This window comes from Solanum tuberosum, unplaced genomic scaffold (genome assembly GCF_000226075.1).
Source record: "Solanum tuberosum cultivar DM 1-3 516 R44 unplaced genomic scaffold, SolTub_3.0 scf00091, whole genome shotgun sequence".
NCBI lineage: Eukaryota > Viridiplantae > Streptophyta > Magnoliopsida > Solanales > Solanaceae > Solanum > Solanum tuberosum.
The window spans coordinates 352065-379952 of NW_006239016.1; the positions used below are offsets into that span (position 1 = coordinate 352065).

The 27888-nt window shown below is 35.0% G+C and overlaps 4 protein-coding genes and 1 long non-coding RNA gene across 8 annotated transcripts; 4 read left to right on the top strand and 1 right to left on the bottom strand.

Annotated features, from left to right (window-relative positions):
* Positions 1 to 1757: 1757 nt before the first annotated feature.
* Positions 1758 to 3368, top strand: LOC102595755 (agmatine coumaroyltransferase-2-like). The gene has a single exon (XM_006347154.2). It carries the CDS (start codon positions 1849 to 1851, stop codon positions 3184 to 3186), a length of 1338 nt encoding a protein of 445 aa, XP_006347216.1. The 5' UTR covers positions 1758 to 1848; the 3' UTR covers positions 3187 to 3368.
* A 4990-nt stretch (positions 3369 to 8358) lies between these two features.
* On the top strand, positions 8359 to 13247 carry LOC102596093 (SRSF protein kinase 3-like). 3 transcript variants are annotated; one of them, XR_367328.2, is made up of 6 exons: positions 8360 to 8748; positions 9349 to 10317; positions 11787 to 11834; positions 11924 to 12350; positions 12818 to 12904; positions 12988 to 13247. XR_367328.2 is itself a non-coding variant. In XM_006347155.2 (4 exons), exons 1-4 carry the CDS (start codon positions 8539 to 8541, stop codon positions 12335 to 12337), a joined length of 1641 nt encoding a protein of 546 aa, XP_006347217.1. In that variant the 5' UTR covers positions 8359 to 8538; the 3' UTR covers positions 12338 to 12684. The 3 variants fall into 3 exon arrangements, 1 of the variants encoding a protein (XP_006347217.1); XR_001473440.1 differs by having other exon boundaries at positions 8665 to 8748; positions 9299 to 10317; XM_006347155.2 differs by lacking the exons at positions 12818 to 12904; positions 12988 to 13247 and having other exon boundaries at positions 8359 to 8748; positions 11924 to 12684.
* A 1521-nt stretch (positions 13248 to 14768) lies between these two features.
* LOC102596541 (protein saal1) lies at positions 14769 to 21127 on the top strand. The gene is made up of 11 exons (XM_006347156.2): positions 14769 to 14948; positions 16220 to 16537; positions 17512 to 17577; positions 17700 to 17839; positions 18280 to 18406; positions 19017 to 19171; positions 19588 to 19723; positions 19986 to 20070; positions 20169 to 20425; positions 20685 to 20821; positions 21076 to 21127. Exons 1-11 carry the CDS (start codon positions 14850 to 14852, stop codon positions 21080 to 21082), a joined length of 1527 nt encoding a protein of 508 aa, XP_006347218.1. The 5' UTR covers positions 14769 to 14849; the 3' UTR covers positions 21083 to 21127.
* Positions 21128 to 21145: 18 nt separating this feature from the next.
* LOC107060623 (uncharacterized) lies at positions 21146 to 22493 on the top strand. Its single transcript, XR_001473441.1, has 2 exons — positions 21146 to 21503; positions 21758 to 22493. It is a non-coding gene; the product is annotated as an uncharacterized lncRNA (long non-coding RNA).
* Positions 22494 to 22733: 240 nt separating this feature from the next.
* On the bottom strand, positions 22734 to 27188 carry LOC102597079 (putative phospholipid:diacylglycerol acyltransferase 2). Of its 2 annotated transcripts, XR_367329.2 has the most exons (7): positions 26604 to 27188; positions 25733 to 25955; positions 25157 to 25440; positions 24312 to 24651; positions 23926 to 24188; positions 23054 to 23748; positions 22735 to 22950 (listed from the first exon to the last, which is right to left on the bottom strand). XR_367329.2 is itself a non-coding variant. In XM_006347157.2 (6 exons), exons 1-6 carry the CDS (start codon positions 27137 to 27139, stop codon positions 23265 to 23267), a joined length of 2130 nt encoding a protein of 709 aa, XP_006347219.1. In that variant the 5' UTR covers positions 27140 to 27188; the 3' UTR covers positions 22734 to 23264. The 2 variants fall into 2 exon arrangements, 1 of the variants encoding a protein (XP_006347219.1); XM_006347157.2 differs by having other exon boundaries at positions 22734 to 23748.
* Positions 27189 to 27888: the final 700 nt, after the last annotated feature.

The window sequence follows — 27888 nt, forward strand, 5'->3', positions numbered from 1 at the left end:
GAAACACAATTTATACATTTTTGTTTGTATAAGCGAGAGAGGCGAGGGAGAGACTGGCGAGCGAGATTTGAGAGAGGGGAACGAAAATATATGTATATATACAATTTTCTCTCGCTTTATACAAACACAAACACATTTTTTACATTTGCGTTTGTATAAAAGCGAGAGAGGCGAGCGAAATTCACCAGGAGGAGAGAGGCGAAATAACAACAGTTTGCTATGGGGTACAATTAAATCAAACTATATTTATAGCATTTAATTTGAATTAATAATTTGCTATTATATACAATTTTCCCAAAAATAAATTAATTTGAAAAATATTTTTTCAAAATATATAAGCTAATCTTATGAAAAATATTTTTTAGAAAATAATTCTCTTCCTTCGTTATAAAAGGAGAATTTACTGTATATTACTAGCTATTTGAGGTGGCTTATTTCAAGGAAATTTTAAGAAGTAAAGGTAACGCATGTTACCTTTTATAACATAGCTGTAATTATCGACTATATGCCGATCACACACGTTTAGATGTCCATCATAACACGATGATAGAGTTCTTTTTTTCCTCATCAAATATTTAATAGTTCGTTTCGAAATTCAATTAATAACGATTTTACTTGAATATGATTAGTTTGGTAGGGCTCGTAACGTGAGTATACATATTATTACTTTCATTTCAATCTACGTATCATGCTTGATTTTTAGATCATTTAACAAAGAATGACACTTTTCTATTATTATTAATAATTACTTAACTTTCAAATTCCTATTAAAGCTTTGAAATAATTTATAATCAAATACATATCTAATGTTTGTTGTAGACTATAAATATACAAAAAATGTCTTCTTTTTTTTCAAAACAAATCTTATCAAGTTAAAGTTAATACATAAATTAGGAGATAGAGTAATAATTTAGAAGAACTTTTACTCCGGGCACCTCATTACCTAACATTTTTAAGGATGACTATTTTGTTCAATGCATTGTAAATCAACACTCGTCAATAATTGAGGATTCACACTATCTTATCGATTCGTTAAGGTCGAATTTTTTAATTTTAGGCATATTTTTTAATTTTTTTCTTTTGGTAAAAAAACAGAATAAAAAAGACCTGATCTTTTTAGGAGGGAATACAAGAAAAGATGGATTTAAGTACGAAAAAAATAATTCGAAGTTGCCAATGAGTTGTACATTTAATAAGAAGGTTGTTGGTATCACATGACTATCAGTACTGAACTTAGTCACAAGGTTGTAATTCAATTATCAAAAATTAACACCACACTGATGAAGAAAGTCAGCCCTAATTCACAAATTAATAAAAATAATAGGAGTAATATTTTAGTTGTCTATGCAGCATCTTCAAGAGCTACTAATCAGCTAGCTGACTAAGACAACTAATTAAGATTTAAGCACTTCCACACTAATTGAGTGATATAATATAGGTCCACTATTTAATTTCCTCCTTTAATTTGTCTTTTTTATTTTTTTATCTTCTACTAGTTTCTGTCATGTAATCATAAGGTTATGGGTTCAAGCCTTGAAAACGGTCTCTGACAAAAATGCTAGGCCCTTGTGGTCGGACCCTTTCCGAACCTTGCACATAGCGGGAGCTTTATACACCGGACTGCCCCTTTCTTCCACTAGTTTCTGTTGCCAATTTTTAATATTCTTCTTTCTTCTCTATAACATAAAAACACGTCTAACTAACCAATTATTTTATAGGACTGTTTTTGCAATGATTATATACTTATATAAACCCAAAGTCATGCCATTATCATAACTCGAGCTTAGCCATTCTTCTCTTCTAATTCTCTCTATCTACTTATCCAAAATCAAAGAATTAGAGAAAACCATGAAGGTCAAAACAGAAAGTTCAAAAATCATTAAGCCTTTCTATGAAGACAACATTATCCCTCCTTCTACTAGAACCTATATTCCCCTTAGTGTCTTTGATAAGGTCACTTATGAAGCCCAAATTGCAATCATCTATGCCTATCGCCCTCCCACTCCACCAAACGCCGCGATTCAATTGGGGCTTCAAAAGGCCCTAGCAATTTACAGGGAGTGGGCAGGGCGATTAGGTAAAGACGAACATGATAATCCAGTAATCTTGCTCAACGATGAGGGTGTTCGATTCGTTGAGGCATCTGCCGATAGCACTCTTGATAAAGTTATGCCCTTTAAGCCTTCGGCTTCTTTGCTTAACTTACATCCTAGCTTGAACAATGTGGTCGAGTTGGTGCAAGTTCAAGTCACGAGGTTTACTTGTGGCTCGTTGGTGGTCGGGTTCACCGCCCACCATACTGTGGCTGATGGCCATTCCACTAGCAACTTTTTAGTTGCATGGGGTCAAGCCTGTCGAGGGCTTGGCATTAATCCACTTCCTTTACATGATCGTACAATTTTCAACCCTCGAAACCCTCCTCTCATCGAGTATGAGCATAAGGGGACCGAGTTTATGTCAAAATCTGTTAAAAAGGAAAATTCACTCAATGAAAGTACTCATCATGTAACGGAAGATATAGTGGTGCACAAAGTCCATTTCACCGTTGAGTTTCTAGCAAAACTCAAGGCAAAAGCCTCTTCGATGAATAACAACAACCACAACAATAATAAACCTTATAGCACATTTGAGAGCCTTGTTGCACATTTATGGAGGGCCATCACTAAAGCGCGAGGCCTAAGTGGCTTCGAGACAACTCATATAAGAATCTCAGTCAATGGTAGAATGAGGTTGAACCCCAGAGTACCTAATGAGTACTTTGGAAACTTAGTACTTTGGGCATTTCCAACATCAAAAGTGAAGGATCTTCTAAGAGAGCCTCTTCCTTATGCAACAAAGCTCATTCATGACGCGGTTGCAAAAGTAAACAACAACTATTTCAAATCGTTCATAGACTTTGCTAATCACAAAGAAGAAGATCTCATACCAACAGCAGACATGAGCAAGCACATATTATGTCCTAATCTCGAAGTTGATAGTTGGTTAAGGTTTCCATTCTACGACTTAGATTTTGGAACGGGGTGTCCGTACATGTTCATGCCTTCATATTTCCCAACAGAAGGGATGATGTTTCTTCTACCATCATTCATTGGAGATGGAAGCATTGATGCTTTCATTCCATTGTTTCAAGACAACTTGCCCACCTTCAAGAAAATTTGCTATTCTTTAGACTTGCTTGAGAATTAATTACTTCAATGATATTAATCCTAAACTATGTGATGATATGAAAATTCATTTGCTAATTCCATTTTATGTTTTTAAATTTTAATCTTTTACTCTTCCTCATTGCTAAGCGCAAGGGAGGATGGGAAATATTTCTATATATATGTTGTTGAATAATAGAACTAGCTATCCCTCTTGGATCTCTTCGGAGGAATTTTAACTTTTATGCAACAATAAGTACAACGAACTGAACTTGGAACCTTATGGTGAATTTTGAAATTCCTAAACTGCTATTGAATCAATCTCTAGTTTGATCAAACACCCTTGCGACTACCTAGATCTGATCGATTTGTTATTTTTGATAGACTCTCGGCTTAAAAAGATAAATTTAACTTCTATGCCAACTTTTTTTTTATTTAAAAAAAGACAGGTAGACGTAGTTCATTTTCTGTAACTAACATATCTATTCATACCAATAACAAAAACTGCGGTGAAATGTTAACTACTACTCCCTCTCCCTCGGTCCATAATTACTTGTCTACTTTTGAATTGACATACTTATTAAGAAAACAATGATTGACATAGTGAGTTTGTCATTTTATCTCTATTAATTATGAAGTTGATGAATTAAAAATTTAAGATTTTTCAAGAAATTCTACCTTTTTCAAAGTAATTAATTGAGGGTATAATAGATAAATTTTTATTATCTTTTCTTGATTTGTCAAAATGGATAAGTAATTATAGTCAATTAAAAAAGGAAAAGTGGACAAATAATTATAGACATATGAAAGTACTTCATTTTTAAATCTTAACTACATGCAAAATTTTATCAAACTTTAATATGAATACTGAACACGAAAAATAACGACCGAAATTTCTCTTTTTCGTATCCCCACACCCTTTGCCCATCTCTATTTATGTTTTACTGTATCACTGCTGTTTTTTTCTGTCCCCTAACTACTTCTTTGTCCTTTTATATTATTTGAATTAAGGAGATAATTCATAAATTAATGATTTGGTAAAGTTGAAGCTTGTCACGTATATAATAGTAATAAATTTATATACCTATTCTTGGACAATTGGACCCTGTGGTCCTGTTCCACGTAATACTGGATGGCGCCTTGGCAATGTTACGAATATTGTTGTCAACGTAATTAATTAGTGGATGGTTAAGCTAATATGGACAGAGCTATATTTAATAATAGCTACGAATTTAATTGAACTCAATAATTTGTATTTATTTATCATATTTAGAGTAGATTATTTATATAATATATATAATCATTTAATTTGTGAATTCAATAATTAAAACGAGCAAGGTATGGCACGTTTCATGGAAAAACTAATTAACGTGTTATGCCATGGTAACTAATTCCTTTGCTCAAAGAGTACTGTACTATATATTTTCTAATTTATTTCATCAATCGAACATGAAAAAATTAAAAAAAAATTTGCATCATCTTGTTTGTACTACCTCATTTAATCTGCTTGCCTAAAATGAGGAAATGAAGGTATTATCTATTTTCTAGCGAATAATTTCTGTCGGTCCATTAGATTTTTTAATTACATGTCCACATATATTGTGGTCGACGATGGTTTTAATCTAATTATTGTTTAAAACTTTAATTGTGATTTAACTATAGAACATGCGCAGTCAACTATGCTAATAAAGTGATTAATTAATTCAACATACGGATTACTGGAGTAGTCGGCTAGCTACTAGCAAATTTAATTAAGATTTATAATATGGCATGGCTTAAATAAGTTATCCTAAATTTAAAATTTATTCAGTTCTCTTTTATCTGTTAATAATTTGACATTATTGGTGGAATAAAGTTTATAGCCGGGAGGGGTGTAGCCTAGTAATCAATAAAGTGGTTGAAATTGACTCTAAGGTTTCAAGTTTAAAACTTAGCGGAAACAAAAATTACTAGGTATTCTTCTCATTTGTCCTAATTTTGGGTAACAGAATTACCGGTCTCTGATGGGAGATGGCAAGTATAGTTGCACGAAAGCTGGCTCCGATACCATGGTTCATAAACAAAAGTTTATAGCCGGGGGAATTAAGAATTTGGTACGGTTCTAACTACTTCAAGATGCTCTTCAATAATCTATTGCCATAGTATTTTATTGTTCTTGCCTTATTTTGTTTGAATTTATACTGAGATCTGGCTAGGCAAATAATAGGATTTGTTGGGATGTAGTTGGATAATCACATGTTAGTTAGTTCAAATTTCAAGATCTCAATTTATATATATGAAAAAATCCTTTTGGCCAGAATGGTATTTTACCTTTTAAAGTATTTTTACTTTTTTAATTTTAATACCTTTTAATTAAAAAATGAAAAAAAATCAGTTTATTTTAAAATTAAAAAAAAATATAAATTTTTTAAATTTTTGACCAAATTTTGATTAAATTTACTGGTCATTTAGCATTACCCTATAATGTATTTATAGCTCCTGAAATTTAGGCAAAGTTGATCAATGGATAAGCTTAGAAATATGAGTAAACACCTCATCTCATACATCATTCTATTTAACTTTTTTTCATAATTCATGTGGAAGACGAAAAATATATCATGAAATAGAAAACAATTCATCTTATTACACGCGTGAATTTAAAAAACGTTTGAAAGTCATTTTAAAAGTACCAATTACAAGAAGTATGGGGGCAAGTGATTAGACATGGCGTGGTGTATTATATTTTGATCTAACCGATGATATGATAATATAGGAGGATTTGAAGGTCGTAAATTAGGATAAAATGTTAGTTGATAGTTGAGCTATTTCTCGCTTATTCTGAGGGATATACTTGGTGGTCATACTTAGCTTGTACGTACCTACCTTTACCAGTAGTATTAATACTATTTTCGTAGTTTCTTGTTCTATGATTTCAGTTAACCCTTGTAGTTTTTATGGTTCAGTTCTCCTATTATTTTGTTGTTGTTTCTCGATGGGTACACATTGCTCTTTATTTCATTGTTTTGTTATTACTTTCATCTCTATATTGTTGTCTGCTTTGATATGCTTTATTTAAGCTGAGGGTTTATCGAAATAATCTCTTTGTTTCTACGAGATATGAATAAGGTCTACGTATACTTTATCCTCTTCAAATTATACTTGTGGAATTTTAATGAATATGTTAACGTTGAATTTTTTCTTTTCAAGCATGCATATAGTTATACCTACCGCTAAAATTTGGCAAAAATAAAAATAAAAATAAAATATATATATAGCATTAAATTTACGGCATCTTAATCACTACATTGTTGCTGGGACGACCTAATATGAAAAATGTCACAACCCAAAATCTAAATACACAAATTAATGTTATACTTTATAAAGTTCTTTACTTTTCCCTTTTATTTGATATAAAATTCATCTAAAATGTATGTATGCGCACCATTTTTTCGAAAGCTTGTTATCTTAGAAGCTCGTCAGCCCCTGTCTTTGACCTGTTCGTTGATGGCCATCATAGCAAGATTGGAGGTTGACTAATCATGAATATAATGTGATTCCATATTTCCGCGTCCCTGGTATTTGCATTTTGTGCACTTGTCCACTAAATTGGAAAAATTAGTTAGTATTCCTTCGGTTTCATATTATTCATTTTGTACAATGCTTGTGAAATTATAAATAAGAAGATAATTTTAATAATTTATCTTTTAATTTTTTTTTTGAATTTTACAAACAAACATGAATACTTTAAAAGAAATAATTGCAAGGGTAATAAATGAATTTTTTTACAACAATTAATGCTTTATTGATTTAGTAAGATGATCAATTAATATAAAATAAATATTTTAATATAATGATCAACTAATATAGGACAGATACAATATATACGTAACCCCAAATGAACTGTATTTGTTTGGTAGAAAAGAAACATTCATCTAGGAAATAGTATCTTGATTACATTGAAGTTTATTTGTTACACAGATCTCCACTGCGCACATCACATGCATGGATCATTTATTTTGCAATTACGCATTATCATTTTTGTTATTCTTCAATCATATATTTCACTTAAAATATATTTTCACCAAAATAAAAATAAAAATATGCACCCATGCAAAAGACAGGAGATATCATTTGGAAAAAAATGACAAAGTAAATATAATTTAGATGGACTTACCAAAAGAATCGTGACAACAAGTTGACATTATTTACATACAATCTTATGCAAGATGGCAAATTGGCCCATCGTAATTCGTATGCAAGATGGCAAATTGGCCTAGAACTATTAAAGAGAACTGGATGTGTAGCAGAAGAAATTGTGGTTTGGCATCTATTAACTTTTTTAATGATGCATAACAATTGTGTCCATTATTAATTTTTATAATGATGCATAACAATCAGATGCAAAATCAGAATTAGGAGTTTGAGGTTCTAAATTGTGGGACATAAGAGAAAAATAGCATGAAAAATATTTACACGGCCCATTCCTTACCACTGAACCGTCAATCGGTTTGATTGGGAATTCACAAGTTAATATACATATATATTTATTTATTTTTCTAATAAAAATATACAAAGTCTACGAAAAAAACTATTGAGTTTGTCCAAATCCACGAACCCCACTTAGCTTTGCCTTTGATAACAATTTAGCCTCATATGAGAAATACCATAAATTATTAAATGTCTTTCTACAGCCTCGCTTCATGTTTTTTCTGTATAATATGAGCCATGCATAAAGGAAATATTTATACATATCAAATGAAATATACTATATGGTGTGTGAGTAGTATTATTAAAAGCTATCGACGTGAAACAATTTCATGGAGTACGGTCATCTCTCATCGAAAATCATGCATGAGACTTTCATATCACACAACTAAGAAGTGATAAAAAAAAGAAGAATCACTCTTCAGGAAAATGTATGCTTCGACTAATAATACACAAAATAATCTCATTAGAAATTATCAATTCTTTGAATCTCAATTTCGAAAAGTTGATTAGATTGATACTATTCACTCCAACCACCAACTATCAAAATGGTTAAAGATGAAACACTATGACGAGGAAAACTAAAAGAATACAGTGCACATCTTCGAGAGGAAAAATAAATAGTTAATGTTAAATAAATATTTTTTAAAAATTCTCTTTATTATAATAAATATTTTTAAAAAAATAATGAAGTACTAATGAACTAGGAATAACAAAAATAAAAACTAATTTGAGTCATTTTCCCTCTCCACTCAAATAACATTAGAAACCCTACTTCTTCTTCCTTGAAAAAATAAAAATCTTCCCTCCCCTCTTCCCTGTCTTATTTGCAGAGCCTTCTCTTCTCTCACAGTGGGTTGATTTTCTTCCATTATCACTGACATCCGTTCCAGTATTTGTGTGTTCGATCTCTGTGATATTGGATCGGTCGATGGCCGAAGAAGAGGAGAGGAACGGCGGCGATGGAAGTGAGACGAGTGACTACACATCGGAGGACGAAGGAACGGAAGACTACAAGCGCGGAGGATACCACGCTGTACGAATCGGAGATACTTTCAAACTCGGACGATACGTTGTGCAGAGCAAGCTCGGTTGGGGCCATTTCTCAACTGTTTGGCTCGCTTGGGACATCCAAAAATCTGTTAGTTTTATTCTATGTTCTTCTAATTACTCATAATTTATCAGTAAATCCTTTTTAGCTCGTTTCTGGTTTCTCTGTAAATTCTGCTTATCGTGATTTATTTTTTGGTCTTTTACACATTTTGGTGATTGCCGAAAGTCTTCTTTTAGTTTACTTAGAGATGTATATTTCAGTGTAATGACAACTGACAAGTGTGTCGCTAGAGAATCTATAGTTCTGGAGAGCTACTTATTTGTTTTAAAAGATAAAAATGCTGATTACGGGAAGGAAATAGGTTCAGATGGAGCGGAATGGATTTAGAGGATTTATATAGCTAGTCCCAACTTAATTGTTGTTATTGTAATCCTGCATTATATAGCTTTACTCTTTTCTTGAAAATGGGATCTTGAGGACATTCATGTGCAAATAAGAAGCTCCCCTCGTTCGCTTTGATTCTAATTTTCAGAGGATGCAATTTCATCCTCCGTACTCTGCATCTGTGAACTAGTGGTAGATAGTGAGTTTTAGAGTATGGTCGTGAGAAGATGCTTAAATTTTGTTAACTTGTCAGGCTTATGGATTGTTCAGCTAATTGCTGCTTATGTTTTTGTGCGGAAATAGACATATGTAGCTCTGAAAGTTCAAAAGAGTGCTCAGCATTATACTGAAGCAGCAATGGATGAGATTGCAATATTAAAGCAGGTTGCTGAGGGAGATCCAGATGATAAGAAGTGTGTTGTGAAGCTATTGGATCACTTTAAGCATTCTGGTCTTAATGGGCAGCATGTTTGTATGGTATTTGAATACTTGGGAGATAATCTTTTGACACTTATCAAGTATTCAGACTACCGAGGGCTCCCTATCCACAAAGTTAAAGAAATATGCTTTCATGTTTTGGTGGGTTTGGATTATTTACATCGCAAACTTTCCATCATACACACAGACTTAAAGCCAGAAAATGTGTTGCTTCTATCAATGATTGATCCAGCTAAAGATCCTACAAAGTCAGGGACTCCTGTCATTCTTCCTTCCAATAAAAGTAAGATTCTCTCTGAATCTGGGGTTTCTAAAGCTGTGAAGAGTTTAAATGGTGACCTGACCAAGAACCAGAAAAAGAAAATTCGAAAAAAGGCTAAGCGGGTAGCTCAAAAGTGTGCCGACAAGGAAGCTTCTGAGGAGACTGAACCACATAATGAAACTATTGGTCCTGAAGACTCTACTTGTGATGAAAAACCTGAAGCGAACTCAGTTGAGGAACAAACTAGTATTGAAGCCAGTGGAGATGTCTCAACAAAGGAAGGGCGCCAAAGAATTCAGAGACATAAACGAGGCAGCCGGTCTGATAGGCAGAAGCTATTGGCTGATGTTGACCTTAAGTGCAAATTAGTTGACTTTGGTAATGCATGTTGGACGTATAAACAATTTACAAGTGATATCCAGACAAGACAGTATAGATGTCCGGAGGTTATACTGGGCGCTAAGTATTCTACTTCAGCAGATCTTTGGTCCCTTGCTTGCATTTGCTTTGAGCTCACCACAGGTGATGTTCTTTTTGATCCTCACAGTGGTGACAATTATGACAGAGATGAGGTACAACAACTTTACTTTTGATCATTTCACCATTTCCATTCTGACATGCACAAACAATTTTCTTTGGTAGGACTTTGGTTAGTGTTTAAATCTATTTGTGGCTTAAGCTAATTATTATGTGTATGTTATGAGCATGATGTGCCAATTTGATGGACTCTAATGTCATGGAAGCCTATTGGTATATCAAAAGTGCTTTATTTTTGCTTGATGATTCTTGAAACTTATGTCAGAAGTGTTGTGGTTTTGGTGAGGTAAAAGAAGCAAGCACACTCTAGGCAATTCCTTAAGTTCACCAACAAGATTCAAAGTGAGAAAATGATGAATCTTGGAACTAAAAACATGTTGCTTCATTGAAGAAATGTTACACCCACTTTGTTCCAGTAGCATGCAGGATTTCTTGTTATGATTAAAAAATGTTCAGATAGGCTGAGTCCACATCCCCCACCTTTTGACATATGTCTTTTATAACTAAAAGATTGAGGTTCTGTACTTCTTGCATTGATAGCTATGAAAATGTTTTTTGCTGTCCATTGTATAGGAAGAAAGAGCGAAGATCGCTCAAACAGCTAGATTTTTGGGTCCCATTAACTAGTTTAGGTCTTTATACATTTCCAATAGCATCTCTTAGATATTGACTTAACCTAGCAAACAAAATGTCGTGGGAACCCCATAAAAGATTTAAGTCTTCAAAGATGATCAGATAAACTTTAGAACCATGTTACATGCGCGGGGTGGATGCTAGGGGCATACCACCGTCCTCATTGTTAAAGATCTAAGGGAGTTAATAATTTCTTCGGTCACTCCATCCATTGCCTTCAGTTTTTGCATGGATGCTCAAATTGTTTGTCACTTGGGACTATTATTTATTGTTACTCTTTAATGGTTTTGCTAAAATTTATTGTTCGTCATTTTAGCTTGCTTATAAAAATCTGACTCACTTTGTCAGTGAAAGCAAGAATTCTTTTTAGTGGCCCTAGCTTGCCAAGTCTTTCTGATAAACATGTTTTCTTTTCGTGTGACCCTATTCTATACTAGATTGCTTGCTTCTATTCAATGTTCTAATGCCAGACTCTGTGTTATCTTTATTGGTAGATTAGCTTCCGTCTGATTTCATTGTAGGAACTTTTTAAATAATTCTTTAGTTTTTAATGCTTCTTTTAAGGGTTCATTTTGGACATGTATTTTTTTCCTTTTTTAAAAAAAATAAATCAAATAGGTCTTTGATCATACATTGGACTGATTTTTTAAAAGTAAATTTGGAGATGAGTTTCAAGGTTGAAAAAGTGGTTTTGACCAGTTTTGTAAATGATGTTGTTTGTACTTGCATAACATTTACTTCTTTTTTTTTCAAGTTAAACGCATGTCTAAACACAATTAATTTCCAAATAACTTTTTCCATTTTTTCTTTCAAATATCACATTTTAATGTCCGAACACCTACTTAATTGTTCACTTAAATGGTGTTGACAGGATCACTTGGCCCTCATGATGGAGCTTCTGGGGACGATGCCACGCAAGGTATGTTTCTATGTCTGGCAAGAAGCAACCAAAGGCTGGTTCTGATTGAAATAACCCCGCAATATATCTAATTATCAATATTCCTGCAGATTGCCTTAGGTGGACGCCATTCAAGAGAATTTTTTAACCGAAATGGAGAACTGAGGCACATCAGGCGCTTGCGGTTCTGGACTCTCAGTAAAGTGCTCATGGAAAAGTATGATTTATGCGAACAAGATGCGAATGAGATGGCAGATTTCCTTATACCTATGCTCGACTTTGTGCCTGAGAAAAGACCGACAGCAGCTCAATGTCTTAGTCATCCATGGATTACTGGAGGCCCTCGACATCTTACTTCTTCGACTAATTCTCTATCTGAAGCAACTGAAAACCATGGTCCGAAGAACAACCGAGAGAAGGATGAAAGGGAGGCAATGGAAGTTAGAGTGGGTAATATTGCAATTGATGGGGCTCCAGGCCCAGTCAAAGCTTCTCAATCTTCAAATCTTGCTAAGAAGACATAGTTGACTGGTCCAGGTTGCGCTACTTAACATTTTCATTTAAATTTTGATCCCTTATCAAAGTTAGAAAATGGACCATGATTAGTTTTATTTCTTTTATGCCAATTTTATTTGCCCCTCTTCAATCTCTTAAGGTGATAATCTTCAGCGGCATTGTGTCATTGGTTGAAGCATTTTACTACAGTGTGTCAGAGTAACTGGGCAAACTGCAGCTCGTTTGCTCTCTTTGTTATCTGGAAATTGTACTTTTAAGTTGAACATCATGTACTCACTCTTGGCTTCTTTGAGAACTTACTAGTCTTAAATCTTTGTATTTTAGTTGTCCTACCATCCATGTGATGTTACATTTCTGTCCCTGTTTCTCCTGATCCTACTTTCATGTGGTGTTCATTAGTGCTACTGCAGTTCTAATTTATCAAACAGGGAAAAAAGAAAAAAAAAACAGTTGATACTGTTCGCCTGCAATTGACAGCTTTGTTTCAGGTGAAAGCAGTGCTGTGAGCATTTGGAAATTGAAGGAATGACTCCTTTGCTTCACTGTGGGTAGAATCGTACATCCTTACATGAACTGTGAGTTGAATTAAGCAAATACTAATAACTATCCATTTGCTAGGCTGGGTCCTGACTGATAGAATTTCTTTCTCTAACATTAGGGGAGCAGGCAAGTTTAAACATGTACCGAAGCAGCACGTTGGTGTTGGTTTGGTGAGTGAAACAGATTCTTTTGGTTGTATAACTTTTGGTGGACAATTTATGAGCCACCCTTCGATTGGATTCTTATTATTTTGGCTTTCCTTTGATGATGCAAGTGAAAGAACATTAAAATCTTTGATGTCAAAATCTAGTGACCTATGGTTGGATGCTAATTGCTATATTACATAACAAGAAAGTATCTTATGCTTCGCTTCAACTATTTATTGTTGTTTCTTGTACTTCGTTTATCTCTTATTTTGTTTAACTTACTGTTTAGAATGTTGTCATGTTTTCTATAATGTTTTGACTTGGCTCCTTCACTGTCGTTATTTCTTCTTCCAAACTGCTTTGAACTGTTTTCCTTGAGCTGAATGTCTATTGGAAACCACTCTCTACCTCCAATGTAAGGTTACATCAGTGTATACTCTCAACCTCTACATGCCTCACTATGTAGGAGTACACTTACAATATTGTTGTCATCCGCGGTATAAACTTACTGCCCATGCGGTTTCTGCAGCAACTGTCTTTTCTTTTGCTCCTAGCAAATCATAGGATCTTGCTTATGGATGAAATGAAAATGAATACCGAATTCATGTTACTGTAACAAATTACAAGAGTATATGCCAAGTCCCACAAAACACATGATGGCGCTAGCTATAAATTATGCTGCAGAGCCATCTACTCATAGCCAAATGGAAACCTAAATCTCAAATGGCTTAACTGGGAATCGCCAATTGGATACAGTATTTCCCTTGGTTCTTAACTAACAATATTATAGGAGTACATTGGACAAAGCTGAAACAACAACAAAAATAAGATCTATTCAATGTATATTTACGAGGTTGTAGGTGGAACAACTCTATCATCAATCAATTGAACCTCAATACTAAAATTGTTGAGGGAAGTTCTATGAATCATGTAATGGTGATTTATTGGATCATAATCCGTGGCAGTGCCAGGAATTTCATGAAGGGTCTCCAGGCACAATTATTGCTAGTCAAATTCGAAGACGTGAGTACTAGCTCATTTGAGTTGTCTGACACCACTAGGCTACAACAACCTATTATGTCAAACTCAAAGGTGTCCAAAATATGTTATTCAATCACTTTGTATATTATTTTACTTGTATTTATGACATTTTTTTCCGATGAAGGTGGACACGTAATAGCTCCGCCCCCTGAGATCATTATCAGTCCATATATGAGTACTGATTACTAATGTTGTCTTTTGAATAGTGAATCACCGATCCATTTGTCCTTGTATTGACGGCCAATTCAAGCAATTTCTTAATGCGAAATGTAAATGAAAATTACGCATTAAAAGTAAGACGCATAATTATAGTCATTTTCAACGCAACCATTGAGGGGAAGAAAATTTGCTTCATATGAAAATCTAATAAATCTAAAACGTTCGGATAAGTAATTATACTGTATGAGATAGACACCCAAAGGTGTGCTCTAGTGGTCAATGAAGTAGGTTGGACATCAAGAAGTCATTACGTTCAATTTTCAGTAAAGATAAAATACTAGTTAAATTCTTTTTATCTGTGCATGCAAGCTGGTTCGAACACCACAATTATAAAAAATTATATATATGTGAGATTGGATTGGAATTATATAGTATTTGAATAAAGGAAATGGTTAGTCTACTCTATATCTTGATCCCAAAAAACAGTACGTAATTAACCACTGTATAATCAATGTAAAAATGCAATAATCTATCAGGTACTATATAAGCTGTCTTTCCTCGATTTCGCCATTCAAAAGGGAAAAAGAAGGATCAAAGAGCGCGAAAACCCTAGCTTACAGTCTCTAGCTCCGGTATGTCAATTCCATCGGAATCTCCCTCTGGACATAACGAAGAAGCACCGGAACAAGAATTTCAGAGCAGTACTCATCACCCTCCTGCTCCTTCCGGTGAGGTAATCCATGAAAATGTATTCATCACCCAGAAATATACCAATTCATGTTAATACTGTGTCTTTGAATAGTCTGAGATTTGAATTAATTAGGGTTCTATTGGTTAATACTCGTGGAAGACTTACGTTTGTTGCAATTTATTTACTTTATTATTTTTCCAATGCAATAGCTAATGCATCATGTAAGGAATCTGGTTGAAATGATGTCATCCGCGTACTAAATTCCTGCTAACTCCATATCTAGAAGCTGATATATTGTGAGGAAAAATGATTCCACTTTTGCTGGATTGAAAAGTACTCATTGTTTTCTTCTACAATTTAACACTTCCTCCGTTTCATATTACTTGACCCAGTTGCCCCCAAGGCTTAGCTCGAGTGGGAAAAGGTGGAGGATTTGTGGCTTAAGTCACTGGTTCAATCCCCATACCACGCAAAGCGAAGCCCGGTATTTAAGTGGAGAAGGGTAGAGGGGCGGGCCCATTATCCACCGAATGTAGAAGGCTGTGATTGGTCCAAAGGGCGGGTCACAGACGGATTTCTCGGTTATAAAAAAAAAAGATATTACTTGACCCTGTTCGCCTTTGTGAGGAAAAATGATTGCACTTTTGCTGGATTATGTCTTTGAAATGAAGGGAAATTCATCAAAATTTGTCTATGTTTTACCAATTTTGACTCATATTATGTTGATGACGACCTTATTAGACTTTTGGCCCCTAATGCTAATCAATTTTTTTTTTCTAAGATAGATACTTCTAGACTGACAAGAATCCTTGCATTAGTGTAGTGAGAAAGGAAAACTGCACAAAGAGAATGTTTCATCTTTGTTACTTGCTCTACTAGGGCAACAACAAAGAACTATGTGGTTAAGTGAAGCTTTTTTTGGTTGGTACAATCAGCTAAAAGTTTAACGACTATATATACAAAATTGGCCTTTTCGATAAATTATTGGAATCCAGGAATATCTGGTTACAGAGGCACTAACTGTAACCCATTTGAAACTTCTCTTACTCATGCTTAACATTGACAAGTGGAAGATTGACCAATATTGCATGTTGAGTGTTTCTGACTGCTGGTTTAGCAACGCTTGTGCATCACATAAATAGAAGACTGCTACTTATTACTTGCGTGTTCTTATTTTTTCTTTATATTTTATGTCAGAAACTTGTTACTTCTTGCTCAAAAGTTTTTGATAGATTAAGCCTGCATTTGTTTTTTAGATTCTTTTTTCAATTTGTTTGGCTTCTTCTCTCAAGGTACTATGATTTATTCTGCAGCTATTTGATATAACAACCACAGTTGATCCTGCTTATATAATATCTTTGATCCGGAAGCTCCTACCAGAAAATGTGAAGCATGGAGAGAGAAGCAAGATAACCACATCTTCTCCACCTGAGAATGAAGAAGGCCAGAGTTGGTCTATTGATGAGTCTGAAAATATGAAGAATGTTGAAACTTTTGTCAAACAATCAGTAGATGACAAGTTCTATTGTCAAAATGAGTGTGAGGATGTGGCAGTAGGAGAAGAGACTTGGGAAGAGTTTGGCTGTATTTTATGGGATCTAGCAGCTAGTAAAACTCACGCTGAATTCATGGTATTTAGAACTTCTACTTGTCTAGGAACTTGATCTTTTTCGGTTGGCTGGAGGAAGAGTGGGTCGTTTCACCCATTCTTTTCTGTTTTTGATATTTACCTAAGAATAAAAGCAGAAGTTTTCTGTATTTTTTATAGTTATGATAAGAATATTTTATACAATCAGGGGCATTTTGAAGGCTTTGCAAAAGAGGCCTTCCAGTTTCTTAGTTGAAGCTCTGGTTAAGAAGCATTTATTCTGAAGAGACTTAGGCCTAGGCGTAGACATTGGAATTCTTATGTCATTGAGAATATTTTCAGGAAAGAAGAGGAGGTTTCTTGTGTATTTTTTTATATAGTTATGATAAGAATTTTTTATACAATCGGGGGCATTTTGAAGATTTTGCTAAAGAGGCCTTCCAATTTCTTAGATGAAGCTCTGGTTAAGAAGCATTTATTCTGAAGAGACTTAGGCCTAGGCGTAGACACTGGAATTCTTATGTCATTGAGAACATTTTCAGGAAAGAAGAGGAGGTTCCTTGTGTTTTTAATAGTTGTGATAAGAATTTTTTATACAATCAGGGGCATTTTGAAGGCTTTGCAAAAGAGGCCTTCCAGTTTCTTAGTTGAAGCTCTGGTTAAGAAGCATTTATTCTGAAGAGACTTAGGCCTAGGCGTAGACGCTGGAATTCTTATGTCATTGAGAATATTTTCAGGAAAGAAGAGGAGGTTTCTTCTGTAGATACTGGCATCCAATTTTTCCGTTTCAGATGGTTGGTGCTTGGTGTACCCTGCTGTATATACAAATTAGAGAAGAGCTTCCAACAGCTTAGGAAAGAAACTTCCCATTTGGATGATCAAAGCTCTATAAACTTATCCAAAGAAAAAGAGGATCAGGGGTCAGGGGGGTTGAATATGCTTATTGGGAGGATAGCCTTCCATATGCACATGTTCACTACTCAAGTTTTTAGAGGGATGATTAAGTTCTATGTGCAGGTTGAAAACTTTGCTCTTGAAGTGCTTTTGGCGACTCTGATGGTCTCAAAATCTGCCCGGATTACTGTAAGTCTTCCTTTATTCTTCTGTTGGATCCTTCTTCTTTTTGGAGGTTTACTTCATTATATTAAGGTATTCTGATGACTCAACTTGAGAGATGGTTTGATGAAGTCATTACATGTAAACAGGAAATTAACCTTGGTATTATTGGGAACCTAGCTTGCCATGATGTCTCACGGAAAAAAATCACTACTACGGATGGTCTGATTGGAGCAGTACTGCAACAATTGTTTCTAGATGACACAGCATGTCTCTGTGAAGCATGCCGGTATAATATTATTTTATGACAGAATTTAGTTACTGATTCTGCCCTGATATTTTTATCTTGTTGCTAATATCAGTAACTTTACTGAGGGAATATAACTTAGCCCACACTGTTTTTTCTTTCAACCTTCTTTTGGGGGATTGGGGGCAATATAAATGGTAGTAATATTTATATTACAATGCTCTCATGGAGGATATCATTCTTATGCTTGTTACTGTTAATCTGAAATCATAGTTATGTTTGTTACTGTTAAGTATTACTTTTTTTTTTAATTGCAACCCACATTATGTCACTGTGAAAGTCCTCTACCGTTGACTTGATGATCCCAGTTCAGTATAGTAATGTATGGGAGTTTGTTTTCTATTCTAGGAACATGTGATAAGATGCATCATAGTTTCCTATAGTTTTCGATCAAATTTTCTTATAGTTGGCATTGCCTACAGGCTGATAACTTTATTTCTTCCAAGCAACGAAAGTGGTTTTTTGGCAGAAGCACTGCAACCTGAACATATTTTATGTCGTATTTTATGGATTGTAGAGAACACTTTGAACATTCAGCTTCTTGAGAAGGTAGCAATGACTCGCTTCAATTTTCCATGTAGCTTTTCATTTTTCAGTATTGTCTCTCTAGCTTGCTTCTGACTTTCTTGAATCTGGGTCTTGCAATTTAAAAAGTGATATATATGTTCCTTATTGGATGAGTATATATGGCGTTTGTTTGTATTTCTCTGACTTTCACCCTAAATCAAATAAATGTCTCCTTCCAAAGACAAACTTGATGCTAAAGTAGCATACTCATTGTTATTGTGGTCACCATCATCATTTTTTTTACCATCACTGATTCATAGATGACACACTTCCAAATACTTCTACCAATAACTTCTCTAGGACTTGCGAAAGGGTTGAATTTCTTTTTGTAATATAAAGATTATTTTATGGTTAGCGGCATAGCAACTGTCTTTGAATCAAATGCAATTCGAGGATGGTATCTGGAAATAGTATCTGTCCGATAGATAAAGTCATTAAGTTCCTAATCTGTTAATTTTGTTGAAAGAGATCTAATACCATCTTTTGTCCTTCTGAAATGTTCTCCTATTATTCTTTTTAATGGTCTTTGTGCTGCTTTCTATTCTGCTATTGCTCAGCATTTGCATCTGATGTAATTTTTTCTTGTCTACAGAGCATTAATCTTCTCTTAGCAATAGCAGAAAGTAAGCAGGATGTGGTTGCAATACTGCTACCACCACTGATAAAATTAGATCTCCCACGGAGTCTGGTTGATCTCCTATCTGTTGAGATAAGCAAGTTAACCCCTGAAGAAAGATCACCTGAAAGGTCTGGTCTTTTCTTATCTTGGGATGGCCTTTTCTAGGAGTAGTTTAATTCATTCTCCATTCACTGCTAAATTTTTTTTCTGCTAATATGATTGCTGATTATTGTGCCACAATTCTTCAGGACTTTATTCCTTGGCATGTTGTACTTCTCTTTAATATTTTTCCATGTTAAACATTATTCGTATCGTGTGTGGTGAATAGATTTTCTACTTTTTGGAGTTCACATTACTAGGTTTTCTCTGTGCAAGAATTGGGAATTATATAACATAGAAACAGATTGCATCTCATCATTTTTGCAGTCATCCTCCTTCCCCCCTCATGCCCATGCATGAGGCTTTCCTTTCAATTATCATTGTGGTGAACCTCTGTGTTTGCAGTTCACTGATCAACTGATATAGTGGTTATGTGCTACATCAGGTATTCCATTCTAGATTCGATTCTTCAGACTGTTGAAGCGCTTTCAGTCATTGATGATTATTCACAAGAAATCTGCTCAAACAAGGAACTCTTCCAACTACTTGTTCAATTGATCAAGCATCCAGATAAAGCTGAGGTATGCTGTTAACAGCTTGCAGAGCCTTCTCATTTTTATCCTTACGTATCTCAAATTGAGCCAAAGATCAGTGAAAGCACAGTTTCCCTTATTACGCATCTATCAAACAACTTGAGAGAACAAAATGTGGAAGTAAACAATAAAGTAGGCTGCATAGAACTTTATCCCCCAAAAAGAAGAAGAATAAGGTAGTGCAGAAATATTACTGCAATATTTGAGTCCTTAAGCAGAGGCTATTTCCTAATATATGCATTGCCTGCAGTTTGCCAACTCTTGTGTTACTGCTTCAGTTTTGACAGCAAATATTCTGACTGATGCAACTGATCTGGCTTTAGAGATATCACAGGGTGAGTTCATAATTACACCAACATATGCTTGCCTGATTTTTTTTGGCCTTAGTTTATGTCAATTTATCGAATCAGTAATGACACTTGGATCTTTTCAGACACACCTTTCTTACAGGGTCTACTTGGTGTGTTTCCTTTTGCTTCTGATGATATTGAAGCACGGAGCGCAATTTGGAGCATTCTTGCAAGGTTGCTGGTGCGAATTCAAAAAACTGATCCGTCAAAGCTGCACCAGCATGTCTCAGTTCTCACAAGCAAGTCAGAGGTGGTTGAGGATGAACTTCTTATCTGCAATGTTGATGATTCCAGCGAAGACCATAGAAGTTCCACCAAATTAACAGCAAGAACATTTGCTGTATCCTTTTCATATATATTCAGAAGTATTTTTTTTTTTTTTTTTTGTTGAAGATAAAAGAATTTTCCTCACTAGTGTCCGCATTTCTTTTTCTAAACTGATGTTACGTTCTGGTAGTGTTGGAATGGAATGTGCCTGAGTAGAGCGCACCGGATATGGAGGATTCCCATAGCGGACACCACTAGTTTGGAATTGGGTCATAATTGATTGATTTATATGTTAGCTTCCGAATTCTCTGTTTTCTTTCATCGTTGAATAGCTAAACGGAATTGTTGAAATTTTAAGTCGATGGAGAACCCTCGACGACCACATGAAGGGAGCCCTTTCTATGGAGGGATGCTATGTGAATGAAGGAGATGTTGATAAAATGTTGCACTACTGTTGCAAATACACCAAGTAAGATTTTTTCTATTTTTTCTCTTGTTACCATCCTATATGGAATTCAGACGTGCTTGAGAATTCTCATTCCTGTTTGGTGTTTGGCGATTTGACTGTATTTGGTTTCAGATCCATCTATTGTTCCACTTACTGATTCATAAATGAATTCAGAATTATCTTTACTCTATATCTTTTTTCCATGGTTGTTAGATACTACTGTATATGAAAAGAGAAATGTTTGCTAAGCTGCTAATACAATCTTCATTTCAAAGTAAATGACACAGGTATACTGCGGGAGGAGAACTCATGAAAGATCCAAATATTTAGAAAAAATTTTTTTTTTTTTTTTTGTTGAAGATAAAAGAATTTTCCTCACTAGTGTCCGCATTTCTTTTTCTAAACTGATGTTACGTTCTGGTAGTGTTGGAATGGAATGTGCCTGAGTAGAGCGCACCGGATATGGAGGATTCCCATAGCGGACACCACTAGTTTGGAATTGGGTCATAATTGATTGATTTATATGTTAGCTTCCGAATTCTCTGTTTTCTTTCATCGTTGAATAGCTAAACGGAATTGTTGAAATTTTAAGTCGATGGAGAACCCTCGACGACCACATGAAGGGAGCCCTTTCTATGGAGGGATGCTATGTGAATGAAGGAGATGTTGATAAAATGTTGCACTACTGTTGCAAATACACCAAGTAAGATTTTTTCTATTTTTTCTCTTGTTACCATCCTATATGGAATTCAGACGTGCTTGAGAATTCTCATTCCTGTTTGGTGTTTGGCGATTTGACTGTATTTGGTTTCAGATCCATCTATTGTTCCACTTACTGATTCATAAATGAATTCAGAATTATCTTTACTCTATATCTTTTTTCCATGGTTGTTAGATACTACTGTATATGAAAAGAGAAATGTTTGCTAAGCTGCTAATACAATCTTCATTTCAAAGTAAATGACACAGGTATACTGCGGGAGGAGAACTCATGAAAGATCCAAGATTGATAAATTTTAACACGATGAAGTAAGATGCATGCTCATCATTTATCTGGGCAATCTAGGGGTAATACAGCTAAAAGGGAATGACGTTATATCTCTCTGAAAGGACCCGTGGAGAAGTGGTTTGGCTGATGTTGTAGAAGTGGCACAATATACAAGTGTTGGCTTGGTTTAACATCCTGGCGAATCTCTTCTTCTTCACTCGCAATACATGGTTCTGATTGATTCCATGAGCCTTCGTCCCAGCTTACTGTTTAGGTATCTGGCATTGAAACTAGGTGGCTTGGAAAACTGTCCCATGTGGAGGTTATCGCCATTCCATCCAACAATTCTTGTAAGCGTTGTGCAGTTTGCCCAATTCGCTGTTTACTTGTAGAATAGTTCCAGAGGTTGGTGGTGATGACACGGTTGCATGTATCATGATGAAATCGGGCAGGACTCAGAATCCAATTTTGCTGCATGGTACTGTCGTTTGGGTTACTCTTTGGTGGAAAGGAAAAACATGGAGTTCACGTTCAGTACTCTTCTTTTGTTGTCCGTATATCCGCTTAAGTTTATTTATCATGGACAAACTAAAACTTGTTTTTCTGATCTTCTATGAGAAGGAAATAATTTCTAACTAGTTTGTTTATACCTTCATAGAATTTTGGATTTGGTGGTCAATGGAAAGAGCAAGCTTTGTTCTATGATATAAGCTGTCTTTGGATTTTATTTATTGCTTGCCAACCCCAAGATGATACATAAGGAGACGATTTTCTTGTTGGTAGTGGGGATTTTAAGCTGGTTTTTTCTCACAGAACATACATTTTTTTTCCCATCTGGCCATCTGTAAGAGGAGATACATCACACTCATTTTGGAATTTCGAACCTGAGATGGTACTCTAGTTTCTCTTAAATGGAACCTGGTTAGTAGAAAAAATAAAAACAAGACTGCATCAATCGTGTAAGTATTTCTTCAGCAGTTAACGGTTGAAGTGATATTCAAACATCTAATTTCTTCTCTGCTTTTGTAGTTCTTAGCAAAACAGAATTTTAAAAATTTCACAAGTGATGCCCATGCAAATGTTATTAAGTTGAGGTCAATCGTCAATGTAATCCGTAACAGAAATTTGCATAAGTAGCGACACTGATCAACGCCCCTCAGACCTAAACAATTTAAGGCGACCAGAGTTTTACTCAACTTGGCTATAGAAAATTGAGAATTAGATTAGATAAGTCAGAAATGCTACTCTTTGAGTTAGAAACTTACAATCAATGCCAACGGTGCCCCAGTTACCAACTTGACTTGCGGTGATTCTTTCGTGGGGCTGTGTCTCAAGTCATTCAAGTTCCTCTCCTAAGTTGTGTTCCGCAGTGCTAGTAACAGCACTAGTGTACTCATATTTACTCCCAATATCTTTTGAACTCTTCCCTCTGACCTTTACTTTGTTCTTCATCCATGTATCAAAACATCTTTGATGTCATAGCTGAATATTTATCTGTTTTGACATTTCCATGATACCCGAATAAACTCTATCACCACCTAACTCTGTACCTGAGGCACCAGCAGCAACTCGTAGAACATCTTCTATCAAGGCAAAGTTCCCCAGAATGTCAACATGGGCACCACTCTCTGTGCCTCTCCCTTCTAGCAAACTAGCTGGTGGCTTGTGCTGGTATTCTCTTATGTAAGTAGCAATGCCCGAGGGGTTAAAACGTGTCTTGCCTCGCCATCCTTTTGCACACATGAAGCCAGCACTCACGACTGGTACACTTTCATCGCCATCGACAAAGTATACTCCACCGCTCAAGCAATCATTGTCACTTCCATCTGCAGAGATGTCAATTTGAAGAGGAATGCTCTTGCATCTATCAGAAGGTGATATCTTGTAGACATATGATCTTTCGGTGGGAATTCCCACTCCATATGAACAGAAGATCTCCATATCCGGAGCATCTGGCAACCTGAAAAATGATGCTGACTATTAACATACTAAGAAACACAAGGGACCTAAATGAAGCATGCTTCATCATATTAGCGCATGATTGACTTATTGCACTGGGATTAAGTGAAGTCACAGAGGTGCATTTGATGGAAAAATAAAAAGGGGGATAGTAAATTCACTACTTGTTCACACTTACATTGTTTCAAGTGGATTTGACCAGTACTTATAATGACTATATTTTGGGTCTTCTAAGTTATCTGCTAATCCATGGGAGAAGTGTGACTCAGCACGCTGCATCGTCTTTGGTGCTACAAACCTGAGAAGATCTATTAGAGTTCTTGCCGTGTAGGCTTTATTTTCAGTCACTCTCTTGATGCTCTCCTGACTCATCCCATCATATTCTGTCATCAACTCCTCACATGATGTGCTGGAAATGGGTGCGTTTTCATACAAGATTTCCTGTTATAAAACCACTCATTCCATTGTTAATCACATTTAAAGGGAATAAGAGGTATGTCTGATCAAAGAGTGTTTTTTCTGAATATTAATATAAGATAAAAAGGTAGAACTCATAGCTTTTACCTTTGGATCTATTAAAGAGAGTTGTGACGAAGGTATCTCAGATGCTACCTTCCCAAATGACACTAATCTTCCATATTTTGCCAGTTCTTTTTCCTGGATACTCCTCCGAGTGTCAGTATCATTTCCATTGCTCTCCTTTGAAGAGGAATGCAGGTATTGTGTCTTTGCTGAATGACATACATTTTCTTCTTCTGGGGACCTATTCAGATCACCCCAGACTGTCTCTCCTCCTTTCGGTAGCAATGAAATGACAGAGTCCCATGTTCGAAATACCCTCATAACATGTTGAAAGGTTTGAAAACCAAAGGTTTCCAAATCGAACAGACCAGGAGCCATGGCTCTGCAAAGTAAATGTGATGAGTACCTCACTTGCTAGTAGAAAAGAATCAAATTCCAGCTTCACCGGTGCCTTCAATTATAAACTCAAAAGAAATTTTGTGACAGAAAACGTAAATCGAGAATTTTAACTACTGAAGAACGTACATCTCTCAAACAGTTAGGTAAAACCTATGTAGTATTGAATTTCCTTCAAATGAAAAATTGGAGGTGCTGCATGCAGTATTACTTATCCGAAATCTATAGATGACAAGTGCTTTCTCAAAATCAAACTAACCAGTGATAGACCAACCTATATACAGAAAACAAAGAGAGTAAAGGAATTTGTCTTGGTTGAAATTTCATTTCTGTGATTATAACGCAAAAATAGACCATGCAAATGACACTTCGCAGCAGATCAAAATGACGTCTTTACAAAAAAAAAAAGGAACTTCCCTAGGTAGTTGCTGCCATTAAGAATTAACTAAAAACATAAGAGAGGATAATTATGGATAAATTATATTACAAACCTGATAAACGCAACATCTTTTCCCTCAGCAGACAATATATTAGCAACAGCCTTTGGTACTCCGAGAAATGCCGGACCAATATTCATGATTGCTTTGATGTGCTTGGCACACCAACCTAGGCCACCAGCCCCTCCAACAGGGGGAGGTGCTTCAACCCATTTCAGGAAGTGGAGAAAATAGTTGACGCCCATTGAGTGAGGCACTACCACCACTTTCTTGTTACCATTTGTAACATACAAAAGCTCAATTTTTCTCTTTAGCCTGCTCAGAGATTGGTCTCTGATCTGCTTGTTTCCAAATTTTAAAATTGTATCAGAATTATCTCTACAATGTCCTCAAGAAGGATAACAACCTGAAATTCTCGAATTTCCTGAGACTTTTTCAACTAAATGTACGAAGAAACAATTTTTTCTTTCATTCAAAATATTGATATGTCTATTAAAAATATTTGCAACTAATGGAGTGACCTAGGATTCATACGGTCGACTCCAACTTGCTTGCAGTTACAGGATTATAGTAGCAACGAAAACAGTACGTAATAGTAAAAATGAAGAAATGAAGAAAATAATTTAATACCTCTGTATTTTGGAAGGATAGCCTCCAGTCATAAGACGCCATATACATATTCTTCTGTTCATAGCCAATCTTTGCCAAATTTTCAATAAGATTAGCCCAAACAAAATAACCATGAGCAAAATAATCAGCTGCTACTAATCCTGTAACTGCACGTACTCGAATTCCCGGTGGATCAAGCCCAGTTTCATTATCCAAAGATAGGTGCTCCAACCAACATAATGGCCTAATTCAATTGCAGAAAAGATTTTCAACTCAGATTTAAAACTCCACATTATCCGATTGAATCAAAGGTAATTCCAATTCTGCAATGGTTAATTTCACGAATGATCACTGAACTTTACCGTTATAGCTGGTAAAATACAATTACTTAACGTGACAAAACATAACTTTGTAACTTAAATATTATATTAATAGATAAAGTTAGTCATTCTAAAGTCCAACTACGAACTAATATAATAAAGTTAGTCACTCTGAAGTCCAACTACGAGCTTTTTAACCAAACCAACTTAAATATATGCTATGAAAGCTGGACACAGACCTGGCCTCCAATGGATGCTCAGGTTTAGATTGTACTCATTCCAATTACCAGACACAAAGAGCCTAGTATTGTTACTCCATCCCTCCTTCCAATTTATGTGGCATGTTTTGCTTCTCGAGATTCAAATTGATTAATTTTTTAAGCTAAACTGAATTAGATCAACTTAAGATTTTAAAATTCTAAATTTTTTATCGAGTCAGTAGAATGGAAGTCAAACTTCACATAATATAAGTCTCAAAAAAATTAAAAGTGTCACATAAATTGGGACGGTGTAATTTTACTGTTGAAGTTCAATGATCATACGTGAAATTAACGGGGTCTACAAAGACAAACCTCTTGAATAATTCAGCAAAGCTACCACCCCAAAGTCTCTTACGAAATAATCCTTTAGAACAAGGCTTGCCTTCCCAAAGTTCAAGACCACCAGTTACAATCCCAGGCACCAAAACAACAGGGTGATGAGCATTCAACCCTTCATTTTTTAGCCTACTCCCAGGTAATTCAGCCAATTTAAAACCTGGCAAAATAGCAGGCAAAAAATTGCATAGAAATAAAAGTAGCCACCAAGTTATACACAAGCATCCAATTATCCAAAAACAGTTATCTATACACCTCCATTCCTTAGGCTCTCTACTTGTTTTCTTGTGTTTTGGCTTATCATAAACATACACAGCTTTTTCTTGTTTCTTGTCAAATGATTCATGAGTGACCACTGAAGAACACTTTACTGGTTCAAGAAAACAGAGCTTACAAAATTGAAGAATTGAACTAAAGATTCTAACTTTACCATCCATATAATTAGAAATAACACTCAGATTGACCTGAAAAACTGTAGTAAGCTGTGTATTCAAGAAATGGAAGAACCCCATCAATTCAGAATGAAGAATTGAGAAGAGCAGAGTAACAAACAAAATTTTGGAAAATAATGAAACTCCATAAGGGTAAGAAGGATCAAGAGAAGTGATCAAGGTGATAAGTTAGTAGTAAGCGCTAGGAACACGTGGCAATAGATGGAGTCAGTGGTGACGAGAAATTTACTTTTATTTGTTATGTTGCGTTATTCGAAAGTTAATTTAACTAATTTTTAAAAATTAAATTAAATTACATTAATTTGATATTTTAAATAAAAAATTAACATATTCAAAAACTATACGAAAAGTATTATAAATTGCAATTTTTTGCACATCATGATGAAAAAATACATCGTAAAATATTAATCAAAGTTTTTGTAATTTGACTTTAAAAATAGAAGTTATAACAATTAAAAGTGGACGATCGTAATATTTAAATTTGGGAAAAAAGTCTGAAATATATCTGAATTTTGATCAAAATTGTTGTTACGATACCGAACTTTGTAAAAGACCTTTTATCCCTCTGCACTATTTAATAGTGTATTTTAAAGGTATATATGTGATCACGTAGACATCATAATATTGCATCATTATAAATAGTAATGTGTCCACGTGGACACATATATACATTTAAAATACACTATTAAATAGTGCAGGGGTAAAAGGTCCTCCATAAAATTTGGTATCATAACACTAATTTCGATCTAAATTAAAGTATTTTTCAGACCTTTTTTCCTTTAAATTTAGTGTCCAGTCGAACTATTGGT

What these genes read in the sequence shown, in the direction of transcription:
- LOC102595755 (XM_006347154.2), top strand. Translation starts at nt 1,849, where the DNA reads ATGAAGGTCAAAACAGAAAGTTCAAAAATCATTAAGCCTTTCTATGAA.
- LOC102596093 (XM_006347155.2), top strand. Translation starts at nt 8,539, where the DNA reads ATGGCCGAAGAAGAGGAGAGGAACGGCGGCGATGGAAGTGAGACGAGT. An exon ending in CTTGGGACATCCAAAAATCT is followed by an intron (nt 8,749 to 9,348) that starts GTTAGTTTTATT and finishes GTGCGGAAATAG; the next exon opens with ACATATGTAGCTCTGAAAGT. An exon ending in ACAATTATGACAGAGATGAG is followed by an intron (nt 10,318 to 11,786) that starts GTACAACAACTT and finishes TGGTGTTGACAG; the next exon opens with GATCACTTGGCCCTCATGAT.
- LOC102596541 (XM_006347156.2), top strand. Translation starts at nt 14,850, where the DNA reads ATGTCAATTCCATCGGAATCTCCCTCTGGACATAACGAAGAAGCACCG. An exon ending in AAACTCACGCTGAATTCATG is followed by an intron (nt 16,538 to 17,511) that starts GTATTTAGAACT and finishes TTCTATGTGCAG; the next exon opens with GTTGAAAACTTTGCTCTTGA. An exon ending in GAAGAAAGATCACCTGAAAG is followed by an intron (nt 19,172 to 19,587) that starts GTCTGGTCTTTT and finishes GTGCTACATCAG; the next exon opens with GTATTCCATTCTAGATTCGA.
- LOC102597079 (XM_006347157.2), bottom strand. Translation starts at nt 27,139, where the DNA reads ATGGGGTTCTTCCATTTCTTGAATACACAGCTTACTACAGTTTTTCAG. An exon ending in TTTGCTGAATTATTCAAGAG is followed by an intron (nt 25,956 to 26,603) that starts GTTTGTCTTTGT and finishes CAATTGAATTAG; the next exon opens with GCCATTATGTTGGTTGGAGC. An exon ending in TATCCTTCCAAAATACAGAG is followed by an intron (nt 25,441 to 25,732) that starts GTATTAAATTAT and finishes GGAAACAAGCAG; the next exon opens with ATCAGAGACCAATCTCTGAG.